Here is a 12574-nt window from a genome sequence, read left to right on the forward strand (position 1 = left end):
TGAACTCCTGGGCTCTAGTGATCCACAGCCTTGGCCTCCCAAAGTACTGAGATTAGAGGTGTAAGCCACTGTGCCCGGTGAATCTCTTTATAAAATTATAAATACTTTAACAACAACAAAAAAAATGCTGAAATAAACCAGAAAATAAAAATTTCTCCTCCCTAGTCTTCTCGAGAAAGTCCATATTCTGATGAACAATTTGAGTCTTGTTTTACCTAAATGGGATCAATCTCAATATAGCCTTCTGTAACTGTTTTCATATTGCTTTTCCATTTCTTTACAAATCAAGCATTTACTTTTTCCTCAGTGGCATACACCACTGAGCCTGACCAACTATTACCTTTTGGTCAACTGTACAGTATGCTATAAAATGGATAAACTAAGCTTTCCCCCCATATGGTTCACTGAGAACATATTCCTAAATTAAACCAAATACACTCAGTGTCTTTATTACTTTGCCATTTCTTAACATCATTCAGATCTCTGCTCAAATGCCACTTATGGGAGATACCTTCCTTGACCCTCTATATCATCTTACCTCCCATCATTTTCTGCAAGTTAACTTTTTGATAAAAAGCTGGATACTATTTGCTAATACCTCCCTTAGAATTCTTGGATTAATATCTTATAAATTTTTTTTTTTTTTTTTCTGAGATGGAGTCTCACTCTTTCACCCAGGCTGGAGTGCAGTGGAGTAATCTCAGCTCACTGTAACCTCTGCCTCCTGGGTTCAAGCAATTCTCGTGCCTCGGCCTCCTGAGGAGCTGGGACTACAGGCACATATCACCACACCTGGCTAGTTTGGTATTTTTAGTAGAGACAGGGTTTCACCATGTTGGCCAGACTGGTCTTGAACTCCCTGCCTCAAGTGATCCTCCCCTCTTGGTCTCCCAAAGTGCTGAGATTACAGGAGTGAGCCACCATGCCCAGCCTAATTTTTGTATTTTTAGTAGAGACAGGGGGGTATCACCATGTTGGCCCAGCTTGTTCTCGATCTCCTACCCTCAAGTGATCCTCTCACCTTGGCCTCCCAAAGTGCTGGGATGACAGGCATTAGCCACCACACCCAGCCTAATAGCTTATAAAACTTTTCATGCTTTTTTGTCAAGTACTGATATTTGTGTCATATTGACTTTGTAAAAGAAAAGATTCCAGAGTTTCCTTCCTATGCAATTTATTTATTTATTTATTTATTATTTTGGGGTTTTTTTTTTTTTGGAGACCAAGTCTTGCTCTGTCACCCAGGCTGGAGTACAGTGGTGCGATGTTAGCTCACTGCAACCTCTGCCTCCCAGGTTCAAGCGATTCTCGTGCCTCAGCCTCCCAGGTAGCTGGGATTACAGGTGTGTGCCACCATGCCCGTCTAATTTTTGTGTTTTCAGTAGAGGTGGGGTTTTGCCATGTTGCCCAGTCTGGTCTTGAACTCCTGGGCTCAAGTGATCCACCTGTCTCAGCCTCCCAAAGTGCTGGGATTACAGGTTTGAGCCACCGCGCCTGGCCTGTAGTTTGGAGTAATGGTTACAAGTTTAGATTCTAAGGTATCACCTAGCAGTGTTTAAATCTCAGTTTTGATACTTGCTAGTTATATGACCCTGGACAAATTATTCATCTCTTTAAGGTTTAGTTTCCTTAACTACAAAGAGAAAACATAGGGTTGTTATGAAGCTTAACTGAGATAATTCAAGTGAAACTCTAAGAATAAAGCTCATATTGTACATAAACTAAATACATGTTAACTATCATTAATAGATGCCCTAGTATCCAATACAATCAGAACCAAGAGTTGGCTAGTTAAATTTTTTTAAAAAATGGGTTAGAAGGAATCGTTAAAAAAAAAAAAAAAAGGATACACAGATACATAATTTAAACATTTTATTTTAACAAATTTTACATTTGTTTCCCAATCTTCTAACAAAGGCCAAGGCTTTCTCTTTGAACACAGGATTCACCGAATGGAATTCTGTATTAGCAATCTTGTACAAACCACACCCGTAATACATCATCCAGTATTTTTAGTTTTGATTTCTTTCAATAAATCTAGAAATTAAACATACTTTCAAAGCAATCTAATGCCACATCTTAGATTTTTATGACTTTTTAAGTTACACAATTACTTGTCCACCCCTAGAGAGAACTGTCTTAAAGTTTTTGTAAAGCACTGTATCTATGCTTAAACTATGTAATTATAATAATAAAAAATTAACATAAAAATTGAAAACTAACAACCTCAGCACACTCTTCAACTGGTGGGATAAATACACACACAGTCTTACTAGCTCAGCTTGCCATCCATATTATCAAGCCAGTTTTTCTTTACAAAGTGAATGAAGAGCATCAATTAATCTAATAAGACTGTTCAAGAGAAGACTAAGAAAGCTTCTACTGCATTATTCTTATGTTCTGGAATAGTTTAAAGAACATTACAATCATTGGTTTCTAAAAGATGTGCAATAATTTATCAAAGAAAATATTGGGGCTGGTTTTTTTTTGTTTTGTTTTGGAGATACGGTCTCACTCTGTCACCCAGGCTGGAACGCAGTGGTGCCATCAGCTCAATGCAGTCTCGACTTTCTGGGCTCAAGCAATCCTCTCACCTCAGCCTCCTGAGTAGCACAGACCACAGACTCATGATCCCATGACTAGATGATTTGTTGTTTTTGTTTGTTTTAATTTGTAGAGACAAGGTCTCACTAGCTCAGGCTGGTCTCAAACTCCTGGGCTCAACTGATCTTCCCTCGGCCTCTCAAAATGCTGGGATTACAGGCATGAGCCACCACACTCAGTCATTTAGTTTCTTTATACTCTCTTTTCATATGAAGTTAAACTAGTGGATTAATTTATATTGCATATGTGTGTGAATAAACCCAAGATCAGATCATAGATTTCTTAACAATTTTTACATTTTACTTATTATAAGTCACTTTTATTCCCTGGATTTATTTTGCTGTTTTTGTCTAGTTTTTCTGTAGAATGCTTAACTCATTTCCTTTCCTTTTCTTATTAAGGTTGTGATTTTCTCCTAAGCACAGGGTTCGTCTATGGATTTTTATACTTATCACTCTTTTTAAACCTAGACGTTCTAAAGGAGGCTTGTCCAACATGCAGCCCAACACAAATTCATATTTTCTTAAAATATTATGAGGTTTTTTTTTTTTTAAAGCCCATCAGCTATCGTTAGTGTTATTGTATTTTATGTGTGGCCCAAGACAACTATACATCTTCCTATATGGTCCAGGGAACCCAAAAGATTGAAGAGCTTTATCTTTTAAAGTTTGATTTCTCTTTAATTCAAGATTTTTTAGCATATGTAAATTTTTTAGATAGCTGAGAGACTGTGTTGTTTCCATTTTTATATTAATTTCTAGTTTTATTCTATTTTAGAGAACCTAGCCTATATTATTTCAATGTTTTGGAGTTTTTCTACTAATTATATAACTAACTTTTGTAAATGCCCAATTAGCATTGAAAGGCATATTTCTTTTTTCCAAGAGTATTAGATCTTCCTAACCCTTTTTACTTGTCTGTTACACAATTAAAAAGGTAAGACACATTTTGGGAGGCTGAGACAAGATGATCGCTTGAGCCCAAGAGTTGAAGACTAGCCTGGGCAACACAAGGAGATCCCATCTCTACAAAAAAAAAGAACAAGTCACCTGGCGTGGTGGTACATGTCTGTGGTCCCACCTACTTGGAAGGCTGAGGCAGGAGGATCATTTAGCTCCAGGAGGTCAAGGCTACAGTGAGCCATGACTACTGCCCCACTGCATTCCAGCCTAGGCAACAAAGTGAGATCCTGCCTCGGAAAAAAAAAAAAAAAAAAAAAAGGAAAAAAAAAAACTATAAACAAAGGTACAATAAAAGTTTTCTGTGTTTCAGGTGAACTCCCTCAATTCCGTTCTCCTTTTTGTAATTTTATTAAAAGTTCTGTGCTTGGATACCCTCAGTGAAGTCTGGACATAATTACTTCTATGCTTCCATTTTAAGGTGAGGCAACTAGCTACTCTGGAGTTGAAGCAGTGCTAGTTTCTGGCTTGGGTACTTCTGATTATAGACAAGTTACTGCCCAGAGAAGAGGCAGGCTCTAACTGGGGCACTCATCATTCCCTGCTGTACCCTGTAGTGAAAACCTTGCCTAACCACCAAAAAGAGCAATAGGAAGATTTTTAGTTTGATTAAATTTGTCTGTTTATGAGATGATGTTGAGGTCCTTCTCTGGTTACTATTTGTTGCTTTATGTTCATTTTGTTCAAGTGGGAAAATAAAATTCTGTAAATCTGTGCCTCCTACCAACATCTTTCCTAAAAAACTTCATCTATATTTTGATACTTTCATGGAAATCTTATAAGTTGTACACTGACATTATTACATATGAAACTGAAGCCCATTTTTAAAATTAAAATTATTTTAATATAAGATGGGCTGGGTGTGGTGGCTGACACCTGTAATCACAGCACTTTGGGAGGATGAGGTGGGTGGATTACCTGCGGTCAGAAGTTTGAGACCAGCCTGGTCAACATGGTAAAAACCGCTCTCTACTAAAAATACAAAAATTAGCCGGGCATGGTGGCGGGTGCCTGTAATCCCAGCTACTGGTGAGGCTGAGGCAAGAGAATTGCTTGAACCTGGGAGGCAGCGGTTGCAGTGAGTGAAGATCATGACACTGCACTCCAGCCTGGGCAACAGAGTGAGACTCTGTCTCAAAAAAATAAAATATAAGATAAAGAGAAAAGTGACTAAAACATATGAGTAATTGCTTATGAACTAGGTCCTATGATAGGCTCCAAATAATAAAGACATATGCTAGGGGGTATATGCATGTATTTTAGTGTGCATACACACATATATAGACACATATAAATACACATAAGAATATACATGTGTTTACAGTATTTTTTAACAATGCCCTTAAAAATTACTTTTTCCTTCTGTCATAATTAAAAGATAAATATATATCATTCATTCTCTCCTACCTTATATTTACTCTTCCTTGCCAGTCTTAGCTTTTGGGCTTCAAGTCCTTTTATTTAAAAAAACACACACATGCATGCATGCATGCAGGCACGCACGCATGCATGCACGCACGTACACATACACAAACACACACACACCCAAGGGCTTTATGATCCTTAATTTCACTGGAACAAGTATCAAAGTGCCTACATTTCAGTTTGTCCTCCATTTAGCAATCATTAGCCCTCCAGAGAACCATGTTATTCTCTTCCTGAAAAGACAAGCTTGAGAGAGTTTAAGTTTCCTATGGATTATGACACTCTCCCAACTCCCACCAATATTACCATCAGCAGCTTACCTTATTAATTCTAGTTGTGCAAGTTCCTGATTTGCTTGAAATATAGGTTTTTTAGTGAAGAGTTCACCAAGGATACAGCTAATGAAAAAAATATCCATCATTACCAAATGATCTATTTTAATTCACTACCAAAAGTTTCAAGTAAAATAAACCAGTCAATAAGGCTATCTTACCCACAGCTCCATACATCAATAGCTGGTGTGTATCGTTCTTCTCCCAGTAGCAGTTCAGGTGGACGGTACCATAAAGTAATTACCTTGTTAGTATATGGCCGACTAAAAAACACAGAAAGCAGTCTTTAGAGTTAGTATTTGTTGGAATAAGAGATTCTCTTACGAAATATTATTTTGTTTATTAAAGCTATCCTTATAATTGTAACTAAAAACACTTTCATCTGCCTACTAAAAAATACAGACATCCAAAGGCATCTATAATATGATCATAAAATGTGTGAGGGCAACTTGTTTAACTGAATAATTCCCTTAATATATGAAGATAAAAATAAAAAGTAGTTGGCTGGTATTAACTGTAATTTGGTCAAAGCAAAGCTTTAGTATCAACTCAACTGTTGAATAGTTTTCCTTTCCATAAAAACCTTTAATGGGATTAACCGATTTAAAGAGAGTTGACTGGATCTGACCAAATCTTGTAAATTACTAACGGATGACAAGATCTCATTCAAATGGAGACCACCTAACAAAAGTTTTCAATTGATCATATTTTTGGCCATTTTTCACTGATTCACATACCTATTGTGGTATGTGAATTAAAAAAGCATAAGAAATGCAGACTATATAGTACTTGAGGTCTACTCTGCAAAGTATGATACTTTATCAGATAATCCCTTTATCACATTCTGAAAAGAGGACATATACATACTGCTACCTCTTTATTTGCCACGGAAGAGATTATTTAGTCATTAGGGTCAGGTTTGACTATCACAGCACAAATTCTCCAGCAAAGTGTTCAGCCTCAGAGAATGGTCACGTTCTATCTGATTGACATGTATGAAGAGAATCCTAAATAGTCAGAGGAGGTTCTTTGGCTGATCTGTAGTTACTTACTTAAGGGAGAAAACATATGTATTCAGATCAACTGTAAACATCTCTTTATATCCAGATGTTTTCCAAATCACAAGGACTCAAAAGCCATAGCAAATTTCCCAGAAAGGCTGTATTCCAAGCCCATTTTCCTAAGTTTGGCTTGGTCCTGAACCAGTCTTGTTAAGGAAAAGGAGCATACAATTTAGAAAGCAATTCCCTCTTGCCACCTATAGATCGGCAGTTCCAGGCAGCATAAGATCTGGCCTTCTCTAGTTCCATCCAGCCAAATTTCTTCAAATAATTTAAGCACTAGTATTACAAAACTATCAATCCAGGCATTATATCATTACCATAGACATGACTGAAGTTAACAGTATTCCACAGCTAGAAAAAATGTTTGACTTTGGTAAAAATTGCAAAAAGAAGATAGTCTAAGATGAATATTTTTAATCATAAATTAAGATTAGGTTTTTCTAACATTATTAATGTACTTTTCTCAGTGATTTTTGCTTGTTTATTGGAATCACTTATCTTCACGTAATGAGCAAGTCTTTTAAATTTTAGCTACTCTAGCTAAACTGAACTTAATTATTCTTAAAAACTGTGCTCACCTCTTTATGCTTTACCTCCTTTTCCCCCCCACCCCAACCTTTTTTGAGACAGAGTCTCGCTCGAGTCACCGAAGCTGGAGTGCAGTGGTATGCTCTCGGCTCACTGCAACCTCCGCCTCCCAGGTTCAAGCAATTCTCCTGCCTCAGGCTCTTGAGAAGCTGGGATTACAGGCACACACCACCACGTCCAGCTAATTTTTGTACTTTTAGTAGAGATGGGGTTTTGCCATATTGGCCAGACTGGTCTCAAACTCCTGACCTCGTGATCTGCCCACCTCGGCCTCCTAAAGTGCTGGGATTACAGGCATGAGCCACCGCACCTGGCTGCTTTACCTCCTTTTAATGAAATGCTTTCCCTGGTTTTCACATTCAAGTGCTATACTTCCTTTACAACACAGTGAAAAATGCATATTCATAAAGTCTAATCTCTATTAATAATGTATTTATCTTCACATTCTTAAATTTACATTGTATTTATCACTGTCTTTAACTCCCTATTTTGTATTTTCCCAGAAAGTAAAAGGACCTTATAACATTTTTTATTAGGAAGCCCACACACAAAGCTCAGAACAATACTGGGTATAGGTCAGGCACCTTAATGTATATGGCCTCCAACTTTAGACGGCACATGATTAACTGAGTGGGAGAATGCAATTTGTAAAAATTATGACAACTAGTTTCTCAAACACATCAAGGGTCTATAAGCACAACTGGACAGCTAGGTTCAAGGAAATGTTTAAATTTATATAAATCTATCTGCAAATAGTTAATTTTTATTTCATTTTAAAAAATATTTTTAGTGCCTTGTAATTTTTTTTTTTTTTTTTTTTTTTTTTTTGAGACGGAGTTTCGCTCTTGTTACCCAGGCTGGAGTGCAATGGCGCAATCCCGGCTCACCGCAACCTCTGCCTCCTGGGTTCAGGCAATTCTCCTGCCTCAGCCTCCTGAGTCGCTGGGATTACAGGCACGTGCCACCATGCCCAGCTAATGTAATTTTTTTAAAATGTATTATTTTATTGCACTTTAGGTTCTGGGGTACATGTGCAGATCATGTAGGATCATTGCACAGGTACATAAATGGCAATGTGGTTTGCTGCCTCCATCCCTGTCACCTATATCAGGCATTTCTCCCCATGTTATCCCTCCCCATGTCTTGTAATTTTTAAAACACCTTAAAAATTAAAAGGATGTTGAATTGAAGAGAAACTACACAAATTCAGGTGACTAAAAAGGAATATCTAAATAAAAGATAATTTTACATACTGTATATCAAATTCTAGGCAATATTCGGCAGTCATCTTGGCAGTTAAAACTATAATATATAGTAAACAGACTTAAAGCTCCAAAAAAAAAAAAAGAAAAAAGAATAGAATCTTAAAAAAAAACTATAATTTTTATTAACTGCTACAATTTTTAATTAATGTAGAAGTGAAAATAGTAAATTTTCAAAAATGATTAAACATAAAACCACATGAAATATACTTCTAACTGTACAGATAAATATTTAATGTATACTAATTAATGGCCTTTCCAAATGCTTAGTTTCTGTTTTAGACAAGAAATAAGAACTAGGCAAAGAATGAAAGAAAACATTCAACTATAAAATTTAACCTAGGAAGTTGAATTTTAAAACACCAATGTAATTTCAAAATTATGGAAATTCTTTCATTTATGAAATAAACAAATATTCAGACTAATATATACTTTTAGGACCACACTCTAAAAATTATTTTTACATTCAAGGACATATCAACAGAGTAGAGATCAAAGAGTATCTGTTCACTGATAGATTCTAATACTTTGCCTCTAAACAATCCCAGGAAGGCCAGTGTGGTGGCTCATGCCTGTAATCCCAGCACTTTGGGAGGCCCAAGTAGGTGGATCACGAGGTCAGGAGTTCAAGACCAGTCCAGCCAAGACAGTGAAACCCCACCTCTACTAAAAATACAAAAATGAGCCCAGCATGGTGGCACAAACCTACAATCCCAGCTAATCAGGAGGCTGAGGCAGAGAACTGCTTAAACCCTCGAGGCAGAGGTTACAGTGAGCCCAGACTCTGTCTCAAAACAAACAAACAAACAAAAAACAATCCCAGGAATTCCAGAGATGGAGGGCTGGGAAGATGAGATATGGTTATGGCCTTCCCTACCTTAAGGCCTGATAAGCTGCACTCTATCCATAACAAACCACGCACTGCGATAAGAAGGATGCAACTTTTCTGGCACATGTTTCAATCTATTGGTCTAGATATGTATAGAAAAAGAGAACAAAATCCTAGATCCTTGAAGTATTTGGGGGATCTGGATAATCCCAGTTAAAATATATAAAGCAGAGTTGGTGCCTTTGTTAAAGGCCATGCTAAGTGGGGGAAAAAATCATATAAAATGAAATACCTAAACTCATTCTAAAATGCTTCATTTTTCCAACATCATATGATAAAGTCTGTACTACTTCTTGCTTGAAGGCAAGCCTCCCATGCACTTCTTTTATACTATAATTTACAGTGTTTTAAGACAAAGAGAGTCTTCAGTTAACTAAATTCATCATATACACAAAATGCCATGTCATCTCTATGACATTCACAATCCATTGCAGAAAAATCTACCAAACCTACAAAAGAAATGTGGGATCTATTTTTTAACACCTACCCAGCTTTTGATGTCAAAAATCCAGGTATCATTCTTGATTCATCTTTCCCTCAAATTTCCAAACAACTTCTGTCAATTCTACATCCAAAATAGATCCCCAATCGAAACACCTAATCCAAGTCATTATTCTTTTCACTGGTATGACCACAACAGTATCTTAACTGGTTTCCCTGCCTCCATCTCTAATCCACTCTCCCTCTTTTTTTTTTTTTTTTTTTGAGGCAGTCTTGCTCTGTTGCCCTGAATGGAATGCAGTGGTATGATCTTGGCTCACTGCAACCTCTGCCTCCCGGATTCAAGCGATTCTCCTGCCTCAGCCTCCCAAGTAGCTTGGATTACATGCACGTGCCACCATGCCTGGCTACCCTTAACTTCTTTTCAGTTTTTTTATTAAGCACAAAAGTAGGTATCACCTACTTGCTTAAAACTGCCCAGTGATTTCCCAATGTAATCAAATAAATTTAGACTTTACTTCAGCTGACAAGGCTGTTACGAACACTGAGGCTGTTACATACACTAACCTCCTATTACACTGGGCAGCTTTTTGACCTTAAACCTCCCAAGTCTGTTTCCAGGGTGTACTGAGTTCCTTCTCCTTTGTACTTGGAATGTTCTTGGCCCAGTTCTTCATTAAGTTCTCCCTTTCTCATCATTCAGGTCTTAGCTCCAATTTACTTACTAAAAGATGTCTATCATAACTACTCTAGTGAAAATTACCCAATTAGCCACTACCACCACTACTTTGGCACTATAATCTTTATTTGCTTTGTAGCACTTCGTTATTTTAAATTCCTTACCCTACATGTGCATTGTCTAACTTATTAATAACTACATAACAATAAACACAATCTTTTCTCTCATGCTCTTTCCCCCTGCCTTTCTATTTGAACTGTTTTCCTCCTTTAGGTATCTTCCAAGAAAAATAATTTTAAAATTCTTCTATCATCACAGTGCTATAGAGAAACAAATCCAATTTTTTCTTTTTCCTAACTGATGCTGTCATCTTAGTAAGATCAACTGTCTTACTTGCCCATACTTACTACACAAGCAAATTTAGAAGTCCTATAAGTACCTACATTATTACCTTTTGCTACAAACTGCATCTCTGTTCTTCTTTACTGTCTCAGCAAACAGCCTCACTATTCGTGGCAGAGATTCATAGCTGCACTCTAAAAATCTGTTCTTCCTCCCTTCTATGGCAGCTGTCCAGCTCCACTACATTTCCCATCCTCATTGCAGTTAGGTGTGGTCACATGACCAAGTGCTCTCCAATGGAACATGGGCACGTGTGATAAGTGCCATTCCTAGGCCTGGCTCATTACTCTCCTCCCTTCTCTTTTCTCACTTCTGGCATCAGCCTTGGAAGGCATGTATAGAAGATGGCAGATCTTCCAATTTGCTTCTCTGAATAACTGTATGAAGCAGTCACCATCTGACCTGATGATATGGTTAAATATTCTTAATTGTGCACTGAAGTAAGCAGCAACCACTCTAAAATTTTCTTTATTTTTTTTGAGACAACGAGTTTTGCTTTTGTCATCTAGGATGGAATGCAGTGGTGCAATCTCAGCTCACTGCAATCTCTAGCTCCTGGATTCAAGCAATTCTCCTGCCTCAGCCTCCCAAGTAGCTGGGATTACAGGTGCATGCCACCACACCCAGCCAATTTTTGTATTTTTAGTAAAGATGAGGTTTCACCATGTTGGCCAGGCTGGTCTTGGACTTCTGACCTCAGGTGACCTGTCCCCGCCTTAGCCTCCCAAAGTGCTGGGATTACAGGTGTGAGCCACCATGCACTCAAGATTATTAAGTGAGAAATACAGATATAAGCTTCTCATTCTTTAAACCACTAACTTTTGTGGTTCTGTTACAAAAGTTTAGACTATCCTAACCAACAAATCATTCATCCAGTTGATTAAGCAGAAAGCTTACAGCAGGGGGTAGAGGCAGGGATGTATCTCACAACACATTCAACCATCAAGTTCTTACAATTCTACATCCTTATGATATAATTAATCTGTCTTTCCAATACCTGTGCCTGTTCCTTGGTTCTAGCTATAATCATCCTATTTGGATTTACTGTAACAGCTTTTTTAAGTGATTGCCCTTGCTTTCAGACTTACAAGGCCAAGCACTTTCCAAAATGCAGTCAAAGCGATAGTATGAAATAAAACATGAATATGTTATGCCTATAGTACATACTGCTTCCATCTAGAGAATATCTACACAAGGCTTATAAAATCCATTATCATTTGGTTTTGTTCCAACCACACTGAACCTTCAGTTCCCTAAGGGAGGAGAAAAAATGTTCATTTTCCAGAGAAAGGGGATAAACCCAGGAAGAGAACAGAGCTGGCAAGAAAACTTTAAAGAAATTAGTGGTGCTTTAATTGTATTTTAAACATTTTTAATAAAGCATTTTTTAGAGCTTTTAAAAGGTAACACTGACAAAAGAAAATGAAAATGACTGTTACTAAGGACAAGAAAAAATATATGATGATTTACTCTCATCAATTCAACAATATAGGATACTATCAAAAAAATCGGTATTATGATTAGGATGCTAATATTAAATCTAATTAACCATTTACAAATGTAAAGACAAAAGTAACAGAGACTGGAACTATGTTTTGGCTCCAGGAAATTTAAATCCTAGGAAAATTAAAGCACATCGTAATATGAAAATACATTATCTAAAGACAGAAAAATAAAAGAAAATCCAGCCAGGCGTGGTGGCTCATGCCTGTAATCCCAGGACTTTGGGAGGCTGAGGCGGGTGGATCACCTGGCTAACATGGTGAAACCCTGAGATGGAGTTGGAAATGCAGTTTACTTCCATAAAGCTCAATTCCAAGAGATGGAAACCATTGTGGTTAACATGGTGAAACCTCATCTGTACTAAAAAGACACAAAATTAGCCAGGCGTGGTGGCACGCGCCTGTAATCCTAGCTCCTTAGGAGACT

At 37.4% G+C, this 12574-nt stretch overlaps 1 protein-coding gene across 2 annotated transcripts in view; it reads right to left on the reverse strand.

The window, feature by feature from the left end:
* CDK13 (cyclin dependent kinase 13) overlaps positions 1–12574 on the reverse strand; it is a 126557-nt gene that overhangs the window by 26258 nt on the left and 87725 nt on the right. For both annotated transcript variants that reach the window (XM_032244444.1, XM_032244443.1), the window contains exons 8-9: positions 5482–5583; positions 5309–5386 (exon numbers count right to left, since the gene is read on the reverse strand). In XM_032244444.1, coding sequence (XP_032100335.1) covers positions 5309–5386; positions 5482–5583 — 180 coding nt within the window. The remainder of the gene's footprint in view (positions 1–5308; positions 5387–5481; positions 5584–12574) is intronic.

This window comes from Sapajus apella, unplaced genomic scaffold, assembly GCF_009761245.1.
Source record: "Sapajus apella isolate SASKATOON/1434 unplaced genomic scaffold, GSC_monkey_1.0 scaffold54, whole genome shotgun sequence".
In the NCBI taxonomy this organism is placed as follows: domain Eukaryota; kingdom Metazoa; phylum Chordata; class Mammalia; order Primates; family Cebidae; genus Sapajus; species Sapajus apella.